The sequence below is a fragment of the Gymnoscopelus braueri genome (assembly GCF_963280865.1).
Source record: "Gymnoscopelus braueri genome assembly, chromosome: 21".
Lineage (NCBI taxonomy): Eukaryota > Metazoa > Chordata > Actinopteri > Myctophiformes > Myctophidae > Gymnoscopelus > Gymnoscopelus braueri.
In genome coordinates, this window is record NC_137623.1 from 36,467,187 (window position 1) to 36,490,712 (window position 23,526).

General features: G+C 40.2%; 1 protein-coding gene across 4 annotated transcripts in view; it reads left to right on the forward strand.

Moving 5' to 3' along the window:
• Positions 1-23,526, forward strand: part of LOC308077466 (protein NLRC3-like) — a 48,987-nt gene that overhangs the window by 15,946 nt on the left and 9,515 nt on the right. For 2 of the 4 annotated variants that reach the window (XM_080418154.1, XM_080418155.1), the window contains exons 2-8: positions 5,822-5,995; positions 8,773-8,886; positions 9,461-9,562; positions 11,713-11,888; positions 14,479-16,270; positions 17,596-17,769; positions 21,566-21,718. In XM_080418154.1, the coding sequence (XP_080274280.1) occupies positions 5,841-5,995; positions 8,773-8,886; positions 9,461-9,562; positions 11,713-11,888; positions 14,479-16,270; positions 17,596-17,769; positions 21,566-21,718 (2,666 nt within the window). In that variant the 5' untranslated portion in view covers positions 5,822-5,840. The remainder of the gene's footprint in view (positions 1-5,821; positions 5,996-8,772; positions 8,887-9,460; positions 9,563-11,712; positions 11,889-14,478; positions 16,271-17,595; positions 17,770-21,565; positions 21,719-23,526) is intronic. The other 2 variants (XM_080418156.1, XM_080418157.1) reach the window with 2 other exon arrangements.

The following is a 23,526-nucleotide window of genomic DNA, read 5'->3' on the forward strand; positions in this document are numbered from 1 at the left end:
TCTCAGACCATCATTGACCTCATTTTGACATCAGACCAGTCGAGGATTCCTTTAAGTGGAGTCATTGAGTGCAGTCTAAGCGACCATAACATCATTTTCTGCACGCGTAAGCTTCACAGATCTGTAGTTGATTGTCATAGCACGATCAGCTGCAGAGCTGTGAAAACTTACTCATCAGAAGCTCTCACAACAGCTCTTGAGAAAGTGGATTGGTCAAATGTACTCGGTGGCTCCTCGGCTGAGGAGTCTTGGACTGGTTTCAAAACTGCTTTTGTGTCTGTTATTGATAGCCTAGCGCCCAAGAAGGTGGTGAGAGTCAGAGCCCGTACACAACCCTGGATGAATGGAGACATCCTAAATGCAATCAAACTCAGAAACAAAATGTACTCTGAGTTCAGGAAATGCAAAGATGTGCAACTACTTGAAAGATGCAGAAATCAACGAAATGTAGTAAACAAATTGGTCAAAACTGCCAAAAAGAATTTCTTAAATGAAAGTATTGAGGCAAACAAAAGCCACCCACAAAAGCTGTGGGAAGCGCTACAGAAATTGGGCTGCAACAACAAAATTCAAACCAAAGCTACAAACATCTGCATTATTTCAAGTGGCGTGCTCATTACCGACAAGCAAGCGGTAGCAAACTGTTTTAACAGCTTTTTTACCACCATTGCAACCCAGTTGGTAAGCAAACTTCCTCAGCATTCAGGTTTGTACGGCTCTGACCACATCCATGCTCACTATGTTAAACTAGGGGCTAAAAAAGACTCCTTTTCATTCAAACCAGTAAATGCTGATGATGTGCAGAAAAAACTACTCGCCCTCCAGCCAAACAAGGCCACCGGCCTTGACAATATCCCCACCAGATTCCTCAGAGACGCAGCTACTGCTATTGCCCCCATAGTAGCCCAAATCACAAACCTATCCATCAGCCAGTGTCACGTCCCACAGGATTTCAAGTTGGCAAGAGTAATCCCTCTGCATAAAAAAGGAAGCAAATTAGAACCTGGCAACTATAGGCCTGTTTCCATCCTTTGTTCCATCTCAAAGGTTGTAGAGCGATTAATTCAAGAACAAATCAACAGCTACCTCAGCGAGCATAAACTGTTGTTTGAATTCCAATCGGGCTTCAGAACCTCCCATTCCACTGACACATGCCTACTGTATCTGACCGACTACATCAAACGTGAGGTAGACGCGGGCAAATACTGCGGCATGGTCATGTTGGACCTCCAAAAAGCGTTCGACACTGTAAACCACTCAATTTTACTTGATAAGCTGAGGGCGATTGGTTTTGACTGCACATCACTAAACTGGATGAGATCTTACCTGGAGGGAAGAGAACAAGTGGTTGACATCAACGGAACCATGTCCTCATCCCTCCCGGTGAGCTGTGGGGTTCCTCAGGGCAGCATTCTAGGGCCGTTACTGTTTCTTCTATACATTAACGACATGAGTGCTGCCTGTAACTGCAAACTGTTCCTGTTCGCTGATGACTCGGCACTCCTGATCTCGGGAGAGGACAAGTTGCAAGTTGAGGAGGCGCTCAGCTCCGAACTCTCAAAAATCCGTACTTGGCTTACCGATAACAAACTGTCACTACACCTTGGGAAAACTGAATCCATTCTCTTTGGGACCAAACATTCCCTCAGACAGATGGATGTAAATGATTTCAAGGTCAAAGTCGATGACACAATTATCTCTAGCAAAGAAGAGATTACCTATTTGGGTTGTGTACTTGACAAATACCTGACAGGTGATAGCATGGCTACAAAGGTGGTCAAAAGAGTAAACCAGAGAACCAAATTTATGGGCAGAGTTTCCTCTTTTGTCAACCCTCAGGCCCTCAGGACCCTCTCTGGGGCCCTGATTCAACCACTTTTTGACTATGCTTGCACCTCCTGGTACTCCAACACCTCAGTGTCACTGAAGACTAAGCTTCAAACCTCCCAAAACAAACTGATTCGGCTACTCCTCGGATTGGGGCCCATGACCCACCTTTCTCCCACCCATTTTGCCAGCCTAGGCTGGCTCAGGGTGGAAGACAGGGTTAAACAACTAAAAATGGGACTGGCCTTCAAAATTGTAAATGCAAATTTGCCCGATATGCCCCCAATTCCCGCATATCTGAGTAAATACCTCCAAAAGGTTAGCGACACCCACAGTCACAATACCAGAGGGAGCGTTAACAACAATTTGGTACCACCCACCCATAAATCAAACATGGGCAAATTCTCCTTCTACAGCACTGCCACCCAGGATTGGAATAGTCTAACTCCATCCCTCAAAAAATGCAGTTCACTGGGCTCATTTAAAAGAGCCTTAAAAAATCACCTTTCAGGAGGCCAAAGGTGGAGGTAGTACCATTTTCCCGTTAGACAGCAGACCCCCCCCCCCTGTTCTTGTACATATTATTTTTTTCCCCTCTTTTTTATTTTTTTTGTTGTACATAGTGTTATATATTGTTTTTGGCTGTTTATTTTGTAATGATATTTGAACTGTGGTGCCACTATATATGCCTATGAATTAAATACCAAGGCCCTCATTGGAAACAAGTCCGCAAGGACTTTTATGAACGGACCTGTTAGACAAAGTATTTTAAATGTAACTGTGCTGTTTTACATTTTTTGCCTAATAAAATATTCAATCAATCAAAAATGTCTGTCTGTCTGTCTGCCTGCCTGCCTGCCTGCCTGCCTGCCTGTCTGTCTGTCTGTCTGTCTGTCTGTCTGTCCGTCTGTCTGCCCGTCCCTAATTCCATCCATCCCTCTGTTTCCCTCTCTCTGCAATTTTGAGGAGCTGAATAATAACTAGAAATATTGTTCCTGAAGAAACAATGTGGGCTCGCTTTAAAGCCAAAAAACTGTAGTTATAAAAAGTACAAATTCAGTTTGACACGGTATCTCTGTCTTTGTGTTGTGTGTGGGTGCAGACTTGCCTCCGGTTGATCAGATCGGGAGCACCGGTTATCATTCTCCTAATTGTCATCAGTTAAACACCTGCTTGAATAGTGATGGTAGTAAGGGGATGGAGGGGTATAGGGGCCAGGAGTGATGGGTGCGGGGTGCTTCCCCCTGGCTCCAGTGAGCTTGTAGATTAGCTATTTACTATGGTTTAAAGTGTGTGTGTGTGTGTGTGTGTGTGTGTGTGTGTGTGTGTGTGTGTGTGTGTGTGTGTGTGTGTGTGTGTGTGGGGGGGGGGGTTATGTTGACCAATACACACCATTAGTGTTAAATTGGAGCTTGAAATGTACAAAATAATTGCCATCAATATTTTACCCACCGATGGCGGAGGAAACCTTGCAAGGCACCTGCTCATCGGGAGCAATTAGGGGTTCAGCATCTTGCTCAAGGACACTTCGATACTAATTCTGGGGGAGCCCGGGATCGAACTGTGAACCTCGCAGTTGCCATCCAGCCTTTCTACCGGCCACTCTACCCCTGAGCCACTGCCGCCACCTCTACTCACACTTTCCAAAGACTGTCAAGCTTTTTCCAAAATAGCAGATCTACAAGCTCATCACGCATCACATTGTAGATCAGCTTTTCTTTTGTATAGTTTGTATGACAGGGGGGGGTATGTCATGTGGTGTGGGAGGTGGGGTGCAGGGCGATCGAGTATGGGGCGTATGTGTGTCTGTGTGTGTGTTTGGAGCTTACAGTGTACAATTAATAATAAAATCTGCAAAGTAACAAGTAACTAAAGCTGTCAAATGCTGTCATTGTAGTGGAGTAGAAGTAACAAAAATGAAAAGTAAAGTAAAAGGACCTCAAAATTAGACTGTGCATGGTAAGCACTTGCATAGTACTTGAGTAAATATACTTAGCACTTAGCAGCACCAATGACTGACAGATTAGGTACATAGCAGCAGCTGCACTGATTGCTAGAGTGTGTAGGTGCATGGGTTTATATTAATGGTCTTAACTAAAAATGTATACATCACACAGCTTAGATCTGGCCACAGTGACTGTGGCCAGATCTGAATGTGGCCACAGTGAATGTGAAAGTGAATGTGGCCACAGTGACTTTACGAAAACACGGGGCATTTCTCCTCTGTCCTCTAGCAAAACCCATTGGAAATGCATTGGGTGCTTAAAGTTAAATATTTCAAAAACTACAAATGATTTAAAAAAGAAAAGTACAAGCACGCGTGTCGACAGTAAGCTGGATTTTTCAAAGTTTGAATGGAGTTTCTAAGTATGTGGGAGTAGTTAGGTGCCATACTTTTGGGAGATAAATAAATAGTAACAATTAGCTATAGTGTGCTCGCTCGCGAGCCCACAATAATAATAATCAATGATAATAACTTTACTACTCACCATCTATAAGGCACTGAACAATCTGGCTCCCCATACCTCTTCGACCTCCTCAAACGTCATGTCCCCTCCCGCTCCCTCAGGTCTGGTAACGCCAACCTCCTTGAGGTCCCCAGGACCAAGTACCATACCTGGGGCGATATGAGTTTTTGCTTCTGCTGCCCCAACCCTGTGAAATGCACTCCCCAATACTCTCAGAGAAGCCCCCGACATTCACCAATGTTTTCTTAACTGTGATTTGTTCACAGAACAGAATCTACGCACACTCAAGAGCACCCTTAGACACATTTGAGTGCTGATATGTTTGGTCAAAATAACAATTTATTCTGTTTTCTTCAATTCTACAATTGTATAATAAATCAAATAATAAATCAATTACAGGGGTCCTTGGGGGTCCACAGCTAAATGAGGAAGATTGTAGTTCGGATATTTTCGAAACATTTTGATAAATCAAAAAAAAAAAAAAAAAAATCAAAACTTGAAAAAAATGCGAGTCCCTGGCAGAAAAATATTTTCAGATGGGGCTTCAGCCAAATGCATGTACATTTTGGGGTCCTTGACATGAAAATGTTTGAGAACCACTGCCTTAGAGTTTTCAACGGGCCTGAAAATGACAATCCAACCTGAATAGACCAGGTTGAGTTGAAGCCCAAGCCCCATACACCCATGCAACACAACATAATTTGCACATACATATGAAAGGACCACAATGGAAATAAGCCACTAGCTTCTTTTTCATCCTTTTGATAATGGTGTGACAATTTTGCAATTTTATCATAATGTTTTATTAACAATAAACATGTCATCATCATACGAATAGTTACGAACAATTATGCCTTTTAATAACGTTACATTAATCTGACTCGGCTTCTCTTAGGAATTGACTTAGGAAGAAAGTTAAGAAGACAACTTACAAAGGTATTGGTGAATGAGGCCCAGTGTTGTTTACTAGTCACACGTACAGTATTTAAGCGTTTGATTTTACATTACAAGGCCTTATTTTTACTGCCACAAGTGGGCGAGTCGAAAGTGCATTCTGCTGCATTCGGGCCATGTATAATGTTGATCCCTACTATGAAACAATACTGAATAAAATCTACTGCTTAGTATTGCAATAGGAATATGCAAATAAATTGATCTTATATCAATTCGTTTTGTTTGTTTTTACTGTTTGCTCTCTACCTGCCAGTTCCTCTGTGCAGTGTGCACTGGGCTCTCCCTCTGAAAACCACCAGCAATGCTATTATCTACATCTTTTCTGTTGGGAAACCTTATTGCATTGCCCTTGTAAGAATGGGCTTATGGGATGATTCTCTACTCTTTCAATGTTTCCCTTGGGTTTTGTGGGACTATGGGGGGACCACAGGCTTTTGAAGGGTGGTCCAGGGTAACACATATTAAGGTTAAATGTGTCAATCTGATGCATTTTACGAGTAATGCATGTGTTGTGCACCTGCATGCAGCATTTACCTTTTTCTGATGTATTTTATTGACTGTAATCCTGACAGGTTTAATAAAGACCACACGATGAGTGAGTCCATGGAGAAAGAGGAGGAGGGGACTGACAAACAGCACATCCACAGACCAGAGTCTCCAACACCCAGCTGTGTGTCTATGATGAGTGACCGGTCTAAAGGAATACCTCCTGCCTTCAGTAATGAACCTGGACCTCCAGAAACAAAGTATGTGAATCCAAGGGTTCAGGTGGGGGTTGTGGTGGGTGGGTCTTGTACTTAATTGTAAAACTTATCTTCGCTTGGCTTCCTTCAGACAGTATAGCAGCATAGGTAAAAAAAAGAGGCCTGCCCCCTGAAAATTGATTATTCACATAGTCAGTCGAAGACCCCTCAGTCATTCAAGCCGTCATGTTGAAAGTGATAGTAGTGTCTGTTCAGGTCATCAGGAAGAGAGGAGGTGTAATTTGCACTGGTGTTAATGGGAGGTTTAGAGTCTAAACTAGAAAAAGTGCTCCTCGGAGCACAGGTCTCCGCCAGGTCAGGTAGGTTATTGTGGGCCAACAATGTTTGGAATTTGCCAATCAGGATGGAATATGAAAAATCGGACAGAACCATCTTGATCACTTGACTATAGAGATAATGGGTACCGATTTGCATGATGATTGGACAACATTTGTAGGAGTAATACAACAAAGAAAGGTTTTGAAAAAATGGGCCTCCTGGTGGCGCTATAATAGGGCAATGTTAAAGGGTGGCATTTGTTCTTCAACTTAGTGCGAATGTGCTTGTAAAGTGTCACCTCAATCGGACGCTGCGTTCATGATTTGTGGCATTTTGTTCAAAACGGGCCACTTCTGCAAACTTTAGATGTCATTGTTAGCCAATCAGGATGAAATATGAAAAATCAAACAGTTCCATCTTGATCACATGACTATAGAGATCATGTGTACCGATTTGTGTGAAATTTGGATAAAATGTGAAGGCTTAATATCCAAAAATGTGTTTTACATAAGTCGGCCTCTTGGTGGCGCTATAAAAGGCAAATGTGAAAAATGCAGGGCGGATGTTTTTCCTTGGCCTCTAGGGAGTGTGCGTGAAAAGTTTCACGCAGATCGGTGCAGTTATAGTTAAAAACACAAATCAGCCTTTTATAGCGCCACCATGAGGCTGATGTGAAAAATGGCAGGTGGCATTTCTTCCTCGGCCTAGTGGGAATGTGTTTGTGAAATTTCACGGAAATCACAAGCTGCGTTCATGATTTGAGGCATTTTGTTCAAAACGGACCAATCCTGCAAATTTTGGAAGGCAACCTTAGCCAATGAGGATGGAATATGGGGAATGGGACAGATCCGTGTTGATCACATGACTATAGAGATACTGTGTACCGATTTGCATGACGTTTGGATAAAATCTGTAGGAGTAATGTAAAAAAAATGGGTTTTGAACAAATCGGCCTCCAGGTGGCGCTATAACGGACCCATGTGAAAAATTTGAGGCAGAGGTTCTGAATTGGCATCCAGGGAGTGTGTGTGCACAGTTTCGGAGCGACCGGGCCAACGGTGCCGGAGATTTGGTGCTAACACACAGACAGGACACACGGACACACGGACGGACACACGGACGGACACACGGACGGACGGACAGGGGCGAAAACATACTCTCTCGCCATGCCTTTCGGCCTGGCGGAGACAATAATAGTTCTATAATTTGTTCTAAGACCATTCCATAGACTCCTGCTACTCGCAATGAACTAGGATTCAACCTCCACTCCATATTGCCGTTTTGGAAGTTTTCGATGCTTTACAGAGTGCATAGTTTGTGTCTCTCTGTTTAATGGCATCAAACAGAGAGACGTCAGTTCTATTTAACCACGGTTTATCATTTGGTGATACATCGTCAGCATATTCATAAATGTTTCCCTCAGCTGCCTCAATAAAGACTGGCCAGTCCATTGAATCAAAACAGTCCTGTTAGATTAGGTCAGACCAGCGCTGAATAGTTTTATAATCATTGGTAGCGTCTGTTTGATCTTCTGCCGATAGCCAGGCATTAGAAACACTGATAAATGATTTGATGTGCCAAAAGCTGGTCGCAGTAGTGATTTGTGAGTGTTTTTTATAGATGTGTAGCAGTGGTCCAATATGTCCCCCCCTGGTTTTCACTGTGACGTGCTGATAATTTTTTTCTTTTGGCATACTCTTTCATGAGGATGTGCGATTACACAACACTGATCTCATGCTACATGACGTACTTCACGGCCTCAGGTCTTAATGGGTTAAACAACAACACACATTCTAATAACAACGTGACTTTCCTCTAGATTGTAACTTACTATGTGTGCAATTTGTTAATATAGTTGTACAAATCACAATGTATCACAAAGTATGCGAATCCTCCTGTACAATATATTACATAACACTGTGACACAACAAAGTGATCTCCTGCTAAGTTACATGTTCAAATTATTAAACAACAACACATATTCTAATAACAACGTGACTTCCCTGTAGATTGTAACTTACTATGTGTGCAGTTTGTGAATGAAGTCGTACAAATCACAATGTGGTGTTCAGTGGTGAAGCTGATACCGTATGTATGAGATAACAATTCATAATAACAACCTGTTGCTGCTTGTGTACATGTCCTATCTATGCAACAAACTGTGGACTATTTACCTGGTGCCATGTCATTATTTTGACATCTCATTATTCCGACATCCCGTTGGTCCGCCTGGCCCCATTATAACTAACCCTGTACCTAACCCTAACCTCACACTAACCTAATGGTCGGAATAATGGGAATTATGAGTGGACCCTATTTACCTTGTTGCTGCTGTTGAAAGGTGACCCCCACGCTCAAGGGAAAAACATAATCAAAATACATTTCTTGTATATAATATAATGTCTTAATACTTGTATAATGGGATGTAACATTAAATTATCTTGATCAAGGTGACTTTTTCATAAACATGATAATTATAGAAATATTTGTCATGATTGCAGAAGTCTTTACCACAGACCAGAGTCTCCAACACCCAGCTGTGTGTCTATGAAGAGTGACTGGTCTATGCCACACCCTCCTAACTTCAGTAATGAACCTGGACCTCCACACACAAAGTATGTGAATCCTCCTATATACATAATATATAAAAATATATATATCTCACGCTAAGTACATATCGTTGCTGTCGGGCAGAGACCTCTTATATACATATTTAACCTTTTGCTTTTTTTTTTGCTTTTGTAAATTAATCCCCTACTTCGTCATTCTACGGTGTGACACAAAAGTCGCAAAAAATGCAGATCTACAAGCTGAAGACACACCATATCGCATTTTGAGCTTGTAGATCTGCTATTTTTACATTTTAATTCTGAAAATTAACCTGTGAGGTTTCCACCCAATAGCAACAATATGAAAAAACAAAACAAGTCTAATAATATTTAATATTTTGTTATCAATTGCAAGTTACTATGTGTGCAGTTTGTGAATGAAGTCAGTGGTGAAGTTACACTACAGTATTGCTGCTTGTGTGCACGTATATCTGTACAACAATTTCTAGAATATTAATACATAAGTAAAAAATAAATAACTCTTATACTTGTATTATGGGATGTAACATTGAATCATCTTCATCAATCACACTTTTTCATTCACATAAGTGCAAAAATATATATTTCTGAATGATTCCAGAAGACCAGAGTCTCCAACACCCAGCTGTGTGTCTATGAAGAGTGACTGGTCTATGCCACACCCTCCTAACTTCAGTAATGAACCTGGACCTCCACACACAAAGTTTGTGAATCCTCCTATACAATATACACAAATGTATTTATGTACTGTATCTTATGCTAAGTTGCATATCGTTGCTGTCAGACGGAATCTTATCTCCATATATATTTTTTTCTTTTATAAATTAATGACCTACACCTACTTCATCATTCTACAATGTCACACAAAAATAGCAAAAACAGCAGATTTACATGGTCAAAACGTGCCGCATTGCGACATATTTTGAGATTGTACATATTCTATTTTTTGTATTTAAATTTAGAAAATGTACCGTTTTTGACACATTTTCCACCCGACAGCAACAATATCAAAAAAAGAAGGAAAGAAAACAAAGAAGTCGAGTCTAATAATAATAATAATATATCAAAGTGGCAAAGTTATTCCTCATGAGGAGACGCATATGTGTGATGAAGTTTCATGGCTGTAGGTCAAACGGCTCAAGTGTTATACCTGTTAAACGTTTCAAGTGCTATTGCGCCACCCTTTGGCCAATGGTTGTGGATCTCTCTAGTTTTTCATGACCCTCTACCATACTGCCTAGTTTCGTAAAAAAACATTGCATGCATTAGTATGGCCGATCTACAAGCTCACAACGCCTTGCAGAGTATTTATCTGTGGAACCGAGTCAAACTAAATGTAATGGCTACAATTCCAAGTGCTTGGGTGGTGATTATTTTGAGGGGTCGCGGCCTGAAATGTTTGGGAACATTTGTTCTAATGCATTCTTAATAATGATATGGCAGGGAAGAACAGTGTAAGTTTACTTTTTACATTTTAAATTACCATGTCCAGAAAAAATAAAAAACATCTATAATAAAGTGTTTAATCTATAATAATTTATCTGGTCTATTATTAGCTATTTTCCTTATAAAAAATATGTCAGCATGGATGTCTGGCTTTATAGTGACATGGATTGACAAACACATATTCACAGTGAAGACAGTACAGGGAAACAACATTTTCTATTTACATGTATGAGTCAATGAGTTCATATCCAAAGAGTATTCACCTGTTTCCTAGGCTGTGTGTTTTCCACTTCCTGTCGATTTCATTGGATATCATTGGTCATTTGACCAGTTTCATTGGATTTCATTGGAAAACACACAGCCTAGGAAACAGGTGAAACATTGAGACTGGACGCACAGGTGATTGTTTCATGCAATCAATTCCCAACATATTGTTTCAGGGTGCGCTGGTTTCAGTTGTGTGTTGGCTAGTGAGAAGCGTCCTAGCGAGACATGACAGAATGGGTTTCATTTGGTGCCGGCCTGCGCGAGCATACTGGTTCTTATCAGTGTGACGTTGTCTGTTAAGGGGTCTATAGCTTAACACTGTGGTGTTCCCACCCCCTAAAACAGTGTTGGGCTTGTTTGGTCTTGTCACCTTTTTCACCCCTGGTCTGTTTGCATGCCTGAGTATCAGTATGGGACACGTTGTCCACCTGAAACCAGTTTTGCACTCTCTTTAACATTCTTCAAAACGCATTTTCTTGAGACAGTAGGCCTACATTAACTTAGTCCAACCCTTTACAACATTAGATTCTTAACATTTATATAATTCTTATTCTGATCATTATATTCCGTTTTATTAACCTGTATAAGGTATAAACAGACATGACAGGCTCTGTTTATGTTGATCGTTTCACTGCTTTATTCTGAGGAATTTCAGCTGAAAACGTAGCATAATCCGTAAGCGCCCTCTAGTGGGCTGGATGTGAAAGAGCACAATGAAACCACACTACCAATGCAAATGCAATGAATATCTTTGTAAAATAAATGCAATGGCAATAATAAATAAAATAAAACATAATAGGGGTTAACTTTTTGGGGGGTAATTTTGTTTACCACACATGTTTGGTCACACATAGCAGACCTAAAATCTCACAACACATCACATTGCCACCTGTTGTGAATGTGTAGAATGGCCTTGTTCACCAGCGTTAACATTACAAATGATTCGATTGAAACGTGTCCAGATTGGCTGATCTCAGCTCCTCTCAGTCCCTCAGAGGGCTGCGTCACATACAGTTGAATGCAACGCTGCCTTTGGAGTATTGGGAAAACAATACATTTTAAGGGGTTATGTATATCATTTATGTCACATATCATAAGTCATATAAGACTTGTATAATAATGCATTGTCTATCTCCACAGAGAGAGGAAGAGGAGCAGTAGTGTTGTGACTGGGCAGGCGTCCAGGTGCTCAGTGTGTGAGGAGGTTCTGACAGATCCAGTGTCTACAACCTGTGGACACTGTGGTCCCCAGAGTGGAAAGAGGTCCAGAGCCACACCTGGACTGAAGACATCCAGTCAAACCAGCAGTGGACAAAGTAAGACTGGTCAAAATTGGCAGTACTTCATGTTTCATGTTAATACACTGACTTAGTGTTAATGGCTTAAATGGCAGAAGATATTTTTAGACTACATATTCAAGTTGATTTATCATGTCCAAATAGCGAAGATAAATACAAACTAAACAAATGAGCCAATGATATTAGTTTAGCTCTTTTTCTTATAGAATTAGGCCGGCAGCCCATGAGGTGAGGTGGGGTGGGAAATGTGTTCAAATATTGTCAATACACATTCATGAAACAACCTGCTGACTAGTTGTCATCATTGAGCAATTTTTATATTGGATAGGGGGGAATGTATGACCATATCTCTGTATTAACATCGACTAGTGGAAATGTCTTGGGCCCAGATATTTGTTTTTATATAAACTTTAACTATTGAACCTATAGGCCTAGTGTATGAAATTCAACTTTGTTGCCAAGAGTTGAGTGTTGAGCAATTAGCATTAGCATAATTAACCAATTAGTGGCCAATAAAAGTCCAAAAGGACCGAGTTGGGTATACTTTGGGTATGAATATTTTCTAAAGGTGGTTTTGGGTCATTCAATTCCTTAATAACAAATTCCCAACTGCTGACCTTCTTTGCTGACCTGCTGATTTTTCAGAATATGGCAACTTTATATGTATTAGAATACATGCATTTTCAGAGGCCATTCCTATGGCCATCTTGCAGATATTTTACTACGTAGAATTATGTTATAATGACTGAGGCTTGCAAATAGGCATGACCTGAATATTTGCAAACAACGTTATGTACTCAAGTAAAATCAGTTACTCTACAGATTATCATCTATCATGAGGTAGAATAGACCAGTGGTTCCCAAACGGGGACCCACTGGGTCCCCGTACATGTATACAGGATATCTGCACATTTCTAAAGTGACAATTTTATGATTTTTAAGACCTTTTTAATACCAGATTGGTCAAATTATCAAATATCACGTATGAAAGAGGCAACCATTGTAAAAAATAGCCAATTTACAAGCTCTCTACAAGCCTCACCGTGCGAGGCGTTGTGAGCTTGTAGATCAGCTATTTTCACAATATTGATCTTTGGAACCGAGTCAAACTAAATGTAATGCCTACAATTCAAAACAATTCGAAGTGCTTGTCAGGGTGGGGGGTCCCCAGTTCAAATATGATTATTTTGGGGGTCACGGCCTGAAAAGTTTGGGAACCCTTGGAATAGACCAGTGGGGCGTCTGAGATGTTAGAGATAGTTTGGGGTAAAAGTGGGGAACTAGGCAATTTAAAATAATTTAAAGGTGCTGAATATGAAAAACATGGTTCCGAAGCAACATTTTAAGGTTTTGACCATCCTATTTGCATAACAAAATAGCTGCCAAATTGTAACTTTTTATTCAATAACTTTTCTAAGGTTAAGGTTTCTATGTTTTGAGGGTCAGACAATGCGATTAAGGCATTTTAAATGTAATTAGTGGTAAGCATTCTCCTAACTATGGTAATTAGAAGCCACCATTACAGAAAATGATTCCCCTAAAATATGACACTTCATTGACTTAAATGTATTCTTGGTGATTAGGGTGCTTGAGCTTAGTGAATTGTGTCCGTTTTAATTTTCAATTTCAGTTTAGTTTAAAACAAAAAATTAAGTGGGTTTGCTAGTTTAGTTGCCGGCGGTGGAGCGGCAGTGCGGAATCAGTAGGACTATTTAAAATGAGGGACCGGTCCGTCAATCAAACTATAGTCCCCCCAGGGCCCTGTGAAGAAAAAGTCCTACGAGGTTCTATCCCTCACCATGTAGCCTACTAATCATTGTAATAAAATAATTAGTAATTTAGTTCGTTTTTATTAACATTATCAGTCGATTAGTTCGATTTTACTTTGTTGTTTTTTTACAATAACAGTCAATAACAGTTCAAATACAATTAGAGACACCCATTAGAGATTCTGATTTGTCCAGTCAACATTATCAAGCACGCTACGTGGGTGTTACATGCCCTCATTAACATGCACTCATGAGGAAGAATATTTTACTGAGGTTAGGGTTTACTTTTTTTAAATGTATTTTTTTATTTAATTTACCACAATTTTTTTTGAAGACGATTAAAACCTGACAAATTAGATTAGCTATTAATACTATAGTTTTTATTATATTACAAGGATTAGAACATGGTGAGGGAGAGACACCTCGTAGGACTCTTCTTCACAGGCCTTGGGGGGACTAGTTTGACTGACGGACCGGTCCTTCATTTTAGATAGTCCTACTGAATCTGAATAATATACAGTAAATAAATTCTTAAAAAAAGACGTTATTAATATTAAATTAATCAATATTGATCAACGGCAAATCAGACCAGTTTGCTCCGCCGGTGGCGGAGAGTAGGGGCGGCAGCGGCGGGGCGGCAGCGGCAGAGTGGCAGCTGCCGGCTCCTCCGCCTGCAGTTCTGCCACAGCTTCCGCTGCCAGGGAGAGTCCCTCATATTTTCTGTATGGAATTAGTCCATTTTAGCCGTTTTTTTCCATTTCTAGTTGTGTGTGTGCTGTACAGATGTAAAGTTATAAATAATTGTGAATGATTCAACTATATTCATTCTCTTCTCATAGCAGATGTCAGTCATCAGGAGGAATTAAACGATTATAAAGTCAGTTTGAACAGTCTGGATTGTGTGAGAGACGGCATCAATGAAGAGACTGGAACCTCCCTCATCAAAATCTACACAGATCTCTACATCACAGAGGGAGAGAGTAAAGGGGTTAATACCCAACATGAAGTGAGGCAGCTTGAGACCGTATCCAAGATGAAGGACCTCCATGACACACCAATCAGCTGCTGTGACATCTTTAAACCCCGACCTGGCAGAACACCCGCCAGAAGAGTTCTGACCAAGGGCATCGCTGGCATTGGAAAAACCTTCTGTGTTCGTAAGTTCACTCTGGACTGGGCAAAGGGTTTGGAAAATCAAGATGTAAATCTTGTGGTTACCTTTTCATTCCGGGAGCTGAACTTGGTCAGAGATAAGCAGTACAGTCTTCTCACACTGATCCATGATTTCCACGCAACATTGAAGAAGGTCACAGCAGAGCAGCTCGCTGTCTGGAAAGTTGCGTTCATCTTTGATGGTCTGGATGAAAGCAGAATTCCACTGAAATTTCACAAAAAGGAAATTGTTTCTGATGTCACAGTGACATCCTCAGTGGACGTGTTGTTGACAAACCTCATCAAGGGAAAGCTCCTCCCCTCAGCTCTGCTCTGGATAACTACCAGACCTGCTGCAGCCAATCAGATCCCTCCTGCATGTGTTGACATGGTTACAGAAGTACGAGGGTTCACAGACCCCCAGAAGGAGAAGTACTTCAAGAAGAGATTCAGTGATGAGAAGCTGTCAAGCAGAATCATCTCACACATGAAGACTTCAAGGAGCCTCCACATTATGTGTCACATCCCACTCTTCTGTTGGATCACTGCTACCGTTCTGCTGGACATGTTGACGACAGATATGACAGGACAGCTGCCCAAGACCCTGACTGAGATGTGTTGCCACTTCCTGTTGGTTCAGACAAAGAGGAAGAAACAGAAGTATGATGCCGCTAATGAGGAAAATCAACAGCAGCTCATGGAGCCTGACTGGTTGGTTCTCTTGAAACTGGGCAGGCTGGCCTTTGAACATCTGAAGAAAGGAAGCATACTTTTCTACCAAGAAGACCTCGAAGAGTGTGGTCTTGATGTGAAAGAAGCCTCACTGTACTCAGGAGTGTGCACAGAGATCTTCAAAAGAGAGAGTGTGCTGTTCCAGAAAACGGTCTACAGCTTTGTTCATCTGAGCATCCAAGAGTTTCTGGCTGCAGTCTACCTGTACCACTGTTTCACAGAGAAGAATGTAGAGGTACTCATGACATTTGTCGGAAAATGCGTCACTTCTAAGATTGTCAGTTCCCTGGATTACTTCCTGGATAGAACCATGAAAAAAGCCCTGAAAAGTAAAAATGGACACCTGGACCTCTTTGTCCGCTTCCTTCATGGTCTCTCACTGGAATCCAATCAGAGTTTGTTAGGAGGCCTTCTGGGTCAGACAAAGAACGATCCAGAGAGCATCCAGAAAGCCATCACCAATCTGAAGAAGATAAACAATGTGACGGCCTCTCCTGACAGATACATCAACGTCTTCCACTGTTTGATGGAGATGAACGACCACTCAGTACATCAGGAGATCCAACAGTACCTGAAGTCCGGGGACAGATCAAAGACAGAACTGACTGAGACGCAGTGTTCAGCTCTGGCCTTGATGCTACAGATGTCAGAGGAGGTTCTTGATGAGTTGGACATGGGCAAATACAACACATCAGAGACGGGGCGATCAAGACTGATTCCAGCTGTGAGGAACTGCAAAAAGGCTCGGTTAGTACTAGTAATGCAATCTGGGAAACCATCCTGTTTTTGCATCTGACTGGGACACCACCTCCTTTTGTGTGTAGACCCAAGAAGTTGGTTTGGCGCCTCCCCTTTCTTAGTCCACTTCCTCTGGGGTGCTTCTGTGTTTATTCCCATTAACAACAACACTACATGTTTGAGGCAGTGGTGCTTGAGAGATAGTAGTCATGTGAATACAGACATACTAGAACAGAGTAACTCAGCCATCACATCTAACTCGAAATGATGGTCAACATAAAAGATACAATAATAACCGGGCCTTATATTCTGCCCAGGTCTCAAATAGAGGGGCAAATAAAAGCGAGTCCCCAATAAAGCAGGGTAAAACACAAATTTTGAATTTCTTCGAAAAAATAAAAATTGTGAGTGTAAGAAATGAATTGTAAAATAAGCATGGGCTGTTGCTTGATTCCATAATAATCATGTATTGATGCAAAACACACCATGGTACCAAGAGTACGCAGACACAACTGACAACTCTACCAGTGTTGACTTTCATGGTGCACACCTGTCCACATCCACAGCAGCTAGTAGCTATGTGTAACAATTCAATACCTAAACAGTAACAGATTAATTATCGTCTAAAGCTGATAATTTCAGGTTATTGGACTAAAGTTGTCTAATTGGATCAACATACATGGTGGTAACCAACATCAATTTGATTCAAATATCTAGTCAACTAAAACCAACTATATTACATACAGTATCAAGTGGAATCAGAATCAGAATAAACTTTATTGTCACATCACACAAATTCAGGTTTTAATTTGTATGCAAGCTTACAACACAGTTACACTAATAGTTATAATAGAGGAATAGGGAAAGAGAGCATAGAGGAGAAAGAACAGAATAATCCAATATACAAAGTATTGCAACACGTAAATGGCAAGTAAATGTGCAGGTGGAAAATATATCCAGCAAGTATGACTGAGGTAGTTTGAAGAAGTGTTATGGATGTCTGTACAGAATCACAAAATACATAATATTCAACTACATATCCATTCTGGACTGATATATAATTAAGACTCTCAATACACAATGACATACATGCACACCAACAGGGGACACACATATTGTGCCACACAGAACAAGAGAACTCAAGTCCTCTTTACTATGCTCGTGTCCTGATTAGCTATTTGATGAATTTTTTAAAAATTAAAAAAGTTATTGTTCTTATTTAATGTCAAGATACTGTAACTAGATAAAATATCTCTTCGTTAACTTCCTTGTCAATGAACTCTGCCTAATCTGCTTTGATCATTTCTAATTTTACATTTAATCGTTAATTACAGAATTGTTGGCTGTAAACTCAGAAAAACAGATGGTGAAGTTCTGGCGTCAGCTCTCAGCTCTAATCCTTCCCATCTAAGAGAACTGCACCTGAGTGACCCCGACCTACACATTTCAGTACTGAACGTCCTCTCTGCTGGACTGAAGAGTCCACATTGTAGACTGGAAATTCTCAGGTCAGATTAATTTAACAGTGTTCTTTTGTTTTGTTTTGTCATTTATTATGAGATTATATCAATACTGTAAATTAACTTTATTTGAAGACTTGAATGAGTTTGATAGCATGGTGAAGTACAATAACGGTAAATGGTGGATTTATATAGCACTTTTTATCAAAGAGCTTCTCCACTCTTCCACTGCCTTTACATCTTAGAGCTCAATGGATTCAGCCCGTTACTCACTGCCATGTCCTCAGACTCTGCCATGCCCCTCTTCTGATGGACTGTTCTCCTCCTGTCCTCATGCTGTGCCTCTGTCCCGGATGTGCTGCAATGCTTTATAGCTACTCTCTCACTGTCGTGGGAAGTGAGGTCCTCCCTTCCCTCGACACCACTGTACACCCTCGCCACTCTGCTACTGCGGGATTGGCTTAGTCCTTCTTTCTTTCACTCAGGAATCTCTGAGAAAGCCTGGTTAGAATGATTAACTCCCACTAAAGGCTCAACACAAATCAGCAGTGTCTTGTCAATGTTAAGTCAAACCGGACTTGAACAATTGGAACAATCTTGCCCTTGTCGCATGCATTATGTACATACTGTAAACAGCCCAAACCTGATTGTTTAAATAATGTTGCAAAAAGAGTCCCACAGTCTTCTTGGACTTGGATCTAAAAAGTCACGGCACTCGCGGGGCTATGGGATTTAACCTCCCTGCTCTATGGGAGATGGAATACAAAAGCCATGGCACTGTTGAACTGCAAAATATATAGAGTCAATGACACCTTTGTGCTTGTATTTAAATAATGTAAACATGTTCCAAACATGTATTTTAAAACTTGATGCACACTGCGGAATGCAGAGACAACTTTCCATATGTCTCGCACTTCTCTCTTCTCTCTTATGTTCTTGCTATTAAAAAGCATTATTTTAATTTCTGGATTAGCTAGATAGAAATTGTCTCTCTTGGCGTGGCCAATGCTGTTTCGCATCATCATTGATACACCAAATTAACATTGGATTAACATTTTATCTTTGGAGATTATGGAGAATGTATAGCAAGCTTGACTGATAAGACTGATAGAACTGCAGCATCCTGTTACACACACCATCTACAAGCTCGTAGAGCGGCACTCGGTGCCGCGCTACGAGCTTGTAGATCTGCACTTTTTTTGAAAAATCGTGGAAAATGTGTGCAAATCTTTGAATACATATATTTTTATGAAACAACATTTTTAAGTCAAATATTTGCTTCTGGGGAGGTCCCTGGAACAAAACGTTTTCATGTCGAGGACCCCCAAAATGATATGTATTTGTCCGCCGACCCCCCATCTCAAAATATGACCCTAGGAACCTGAGGGACCCTTTTGCTCCTGTGGTAATCCACAGCCATCACCGTGGTCTTGCTGGCATTAAGCCAGAGCCAGTTCATCTCCCTAGTGTTGTCACCTGTGATTCAGCTGACGGCTGCCATCCGAGAACTTCTGGCGGTGACAGGTCTTGTAACTGAAGTCAGTGGTGTAGATGGTGAACAGGATAGATAGATAGATAGATAGATAGATAGATAGATAGATAGATAGATACTTTATTAATTCCCAAATGGGAACTTCAAATACCCCATAGCTCATACAGGCATACAGTAAGGTTAGTTAAAGACACATTACAACAAAAAAAAAAGGGGGGGGGGGTACAGGTTAAAACCAAGGGAAGACAAATACAAGAAAATTTATTATGAATAAGCATACAGAGCATTAAGGTGACAGCACAGTGCCTTGGGGAGCACCCGTGTTGGCCCACTAACACACTATCAGACCGGCATCCCTGCATTCTCACATACTGTGGTCTTATCTACCTTAGAGATAGTCTGTAATCCAGGCCACCATACCACTGTCCACCTGCATCACTGCAACCTACTCCACCACCAGTGGGTGAGAGCGGTCAATAAAAAGGCATTTAATAGACAGTATTATACTACCTGTAATAATAACTAGCGCAATTAATTGACAGCAGAGCTAAACAAAAAAACTCACACACAAATTAAGGCATATGTCTTCAAGATAGTCTTCAAAAGACAATAAGGTGTCCACACACTGGTAGCAAAAGTGCACATTTTTTATTAGAATTAGAATTAGCAATTGAAACCAATGTTTCGGCAGCTAACTGCCTTCTTCTCTACACGTGTGTGCGGCCACCTTATTGTCTCTGTAAGACTATCTTTTGGATCTTTCTGCCGTGGGCCGGCACCACTACAAGGAATTTGGTGTGCGTAGCATTCCTGTGCAATATGTCTCAGTTACACCAAAAATATTCATGTTATATTCAAGTTTTGGCCAAAACTGTGTGTGGGTTATCTGCAACTCTGAGACTCAAACATGTACATGGAACATATTTATACACTGAGATTCCAATGTTCCTGCAGGACATTTATAGTGAAACAATGTGATTTATTAGACAATCACTTGCTAATGAAATGTATGGTGTTGGTGTTATTTTAGCACTCTGAGATTTGTGAGAATGTAAAGTGTGTTATAAATAAAATGTAGTATTATTATTATGATTGTTAGTAAATCACAATGGCATATAGTAAAAAGCTCTAGGCTTCATTCAGCTGAATGTACTAATACAATGACATGGTTTGCATCTTGCATTTCTCCTTGTTATGTGCAGAAATAAATAATGACACTGGATAGATTTTTTTTTATAGCAATACATTGCTGATGCATTACTCAGCACAGCAGGCCTACAGAAAATCACACCACATTTGCTGTACTTAGTGTACAGTATAGAATACTTTATGCATGTATAAGCAGCAGTTGACATCACGGATAATGTCAGGTATTTCACAATTATAATAGTTATATTAATTACTGTGCTAGAATACATCATTGAATCAGTACAGAACAGCAGTTTATTACCTCTGTATAACTTATTTTATTGGCGAGGGTTGTATCATGTCTCCTTGTAGTCTACTTCTAGTCATCACATCACCGTCCACAGCAATCCATCAACAATAACAACAACAACAACAACACAGCAAGTAGACGGAGCCAGCTCCCTTCCAAAACATGTCATGTTGCGTTCAGTCCATGACAAGTTTTGACTTGATACTTTGTAATCCAATCCATTACAACACATTTTGACAACATGATTAGTTCAGTAACATTATTGGACTATCAAATAAGATGCATGTAGCATCTCTGCAGGTAGAGAGATTAGAGCACAGAGACACAGAGAGGGGTGGGGGGGGGGGGGGTAATTCCAACAAGGAGGAGGAGAAAAGTGAAACAACTCCAGGAGGAGCTTTTTGGAATGGTGCTGTGCAAAGCATGCTGGTAGTTGGAGTAATATAGTTGAACACATTCCAGAAGAATATGACTGCAAAGATATCATTAAACAGTAGAGTGTCCTCTTGGTAAAATTAAATAAAAACAAGGGTGGATTATTGATCAATTATTGAGATTAAATGTTGAATAATATGAAAATGAATTGTATACAATATTTAGGCTACATAGCATACATTAGACTTTCATGTGTTCTATTAAAATATTGATATGCCATGTTATTTGCATACATAATGTATTCAACATATCTATGTTTTGCAGAAACGTACAATGACAGAGGTTGTCTTTGGCAACCAGCAAAGATTATGTAAAGATTATTTAGTTCAGGTTACTCCTGCCTGCCTGTGCTTTCTATCTCTTAGGTCCCTACTCCAAAACCAGGTCCTTTAATAGATGTTTGTAAGCAGGCTCTCTATGCAAGGACTATGTATTTTATTGCAAACAATTGAACATCTGGTGTTTTATTCTTCATTTAGACTGACTAACTGCAGGTTGTCAGAGAGAAGCTGTGAAGTTCTGGCCTCAGCTCTAAAATCGAATCCCTCCCATTTGAGAGAACTGGACCTCCGTCTCAATGTGTTGCCTGCTTCTGGACTGACGCTGCTGTCTGCTGCAGTGGAGAATCTCAAGTGAGTAGATGTGGACTGTGTTCATTCTGGATAATGCAGTGTTTCCCTTATGGTGTGTTCACACTGTATGCAAAGCAGTGAATAGATGCAAATTTGGACTGGGCAATTGAAGGACATGTTTTAATGTTTGTTCAGTAACAGGGGTCTCCTCATATCTTCATCTCTTTAATAAACAGATTTTCCCACCAAATCATGTTAACTTTATTATTTTATCTGTTATTCTCATTTCCTCATTTTTAATTGTGTGTATTAATGTTTATGTGAAGCACTTTGTAACTCTGTTTTGAAATGTGCTATATAAATAAAGATTATTATAATAATAATAATAATAATTATTATTATTATTATTATTATTATTATTATTATTATTATTATTATTATTACAATTATTATTATTATTATTATTATTGTTGTGAGTTGACAATTTCATCCAATCAGGAGAGAGTAGCAATTTATCAGCTTAAATGTTAAATGTTGAAATTGTTATCCCAACCTGAAAATGTACTTTCTCTACACTAAAGAGCTGAAAATACGGGAAGACCCTGTTACTGAACCACCCGACTGAACAAACAATCTATAGAAATGATTGCCATCAGAATATAGAGCTATTTAAAGGGATATTTCACTTATGTTTCACATAATGTTTGGGGTCATTTTAACAACTACTCAGGCTTTTGTGTGCAACCCAGACAGTTTTTAAGTTGCTTGATTCAGTATTTTGATATTTGATATTCATCAGGCATGCCCCCTTCCTATACAAACCCATTGTAACTTCAAACTCCATTTTAACCATGTTAAAGGGACTACACCATGAATTTAAAAATATATATATGTTTAATATCATATTATTTATGTCCCTCAAACATTTTTTAAAAGGTTTGAGCCTACTGTAAATCAAGCCTCAGATATACTCATTCCAACTAACTTCTGGCTTATAAAGCACTTTCACCTGCAATACCACATTGTCCTGTTTGGCACGGGGCGCTATTGAGCCAGTTTGTATGCATGTTATCTCCTGGTTCTGTGTGGAAAAAGTTTTTTAAAAAAAATGTTTGTTTTTTTTTGGTTGGTTGGAACTGAAAAATGGGAGGTATTGTACCCTGACGTGACGTCACGTCAGGGACCAAATCAGTTTGGCCTGTTTCTAGACCAATTTACGGAAAACCCCAGATTTGCTGTGAAAGCCTGCAGAGTGTTCAAACTGGGGTATTTTTGGGGATAGAAGAGAGGTAGGGGAGACCAAAAACACACAAAAAAGAAGAAAAAGTTAAAATTCATGGTGTTTAAGACTTGTACACACCAAATGAAGCTAAAACTAAAACAAAGCTAGAAGTACAGTAGAAGCAGCTTCTTATCAATAATTGGGCGTGTCCAAGGTTATGAGTGCCACCTGTCACTCAAGTCTCAGCTGGTGTGCCTGTTTGGGCCATGACAAAACAGGCCATTTGAACAGGAGTGCATTTAGAATTCTAAAATGTAAAATAGCAGCTGAAGAAATACGTCTATATTTAGTTACTTCATGACCTATGAAAAAAATCATGTTGCATTATTTCCTGGTCTGTCGACTCTGGTCTCCCCGCTCACTTCCACAGCCGGAGCCGGTAGACGTATTGTTTATTTCATGGTTTGATGCTTCACTTTACTGGAGCAACATTATTCTCTATACAACTGATTATTTAGTCAAAAGAAAAAGTCAAGTCGGGTGGACTTGCCTCTCCCTCCACCCGCTCCACCACCGTTCTCTGGGGGTAGAAGAGAATGGAAAGCCCTTCAGACCACCGCATATTTTAGTCCTCTCTCTGTACCCG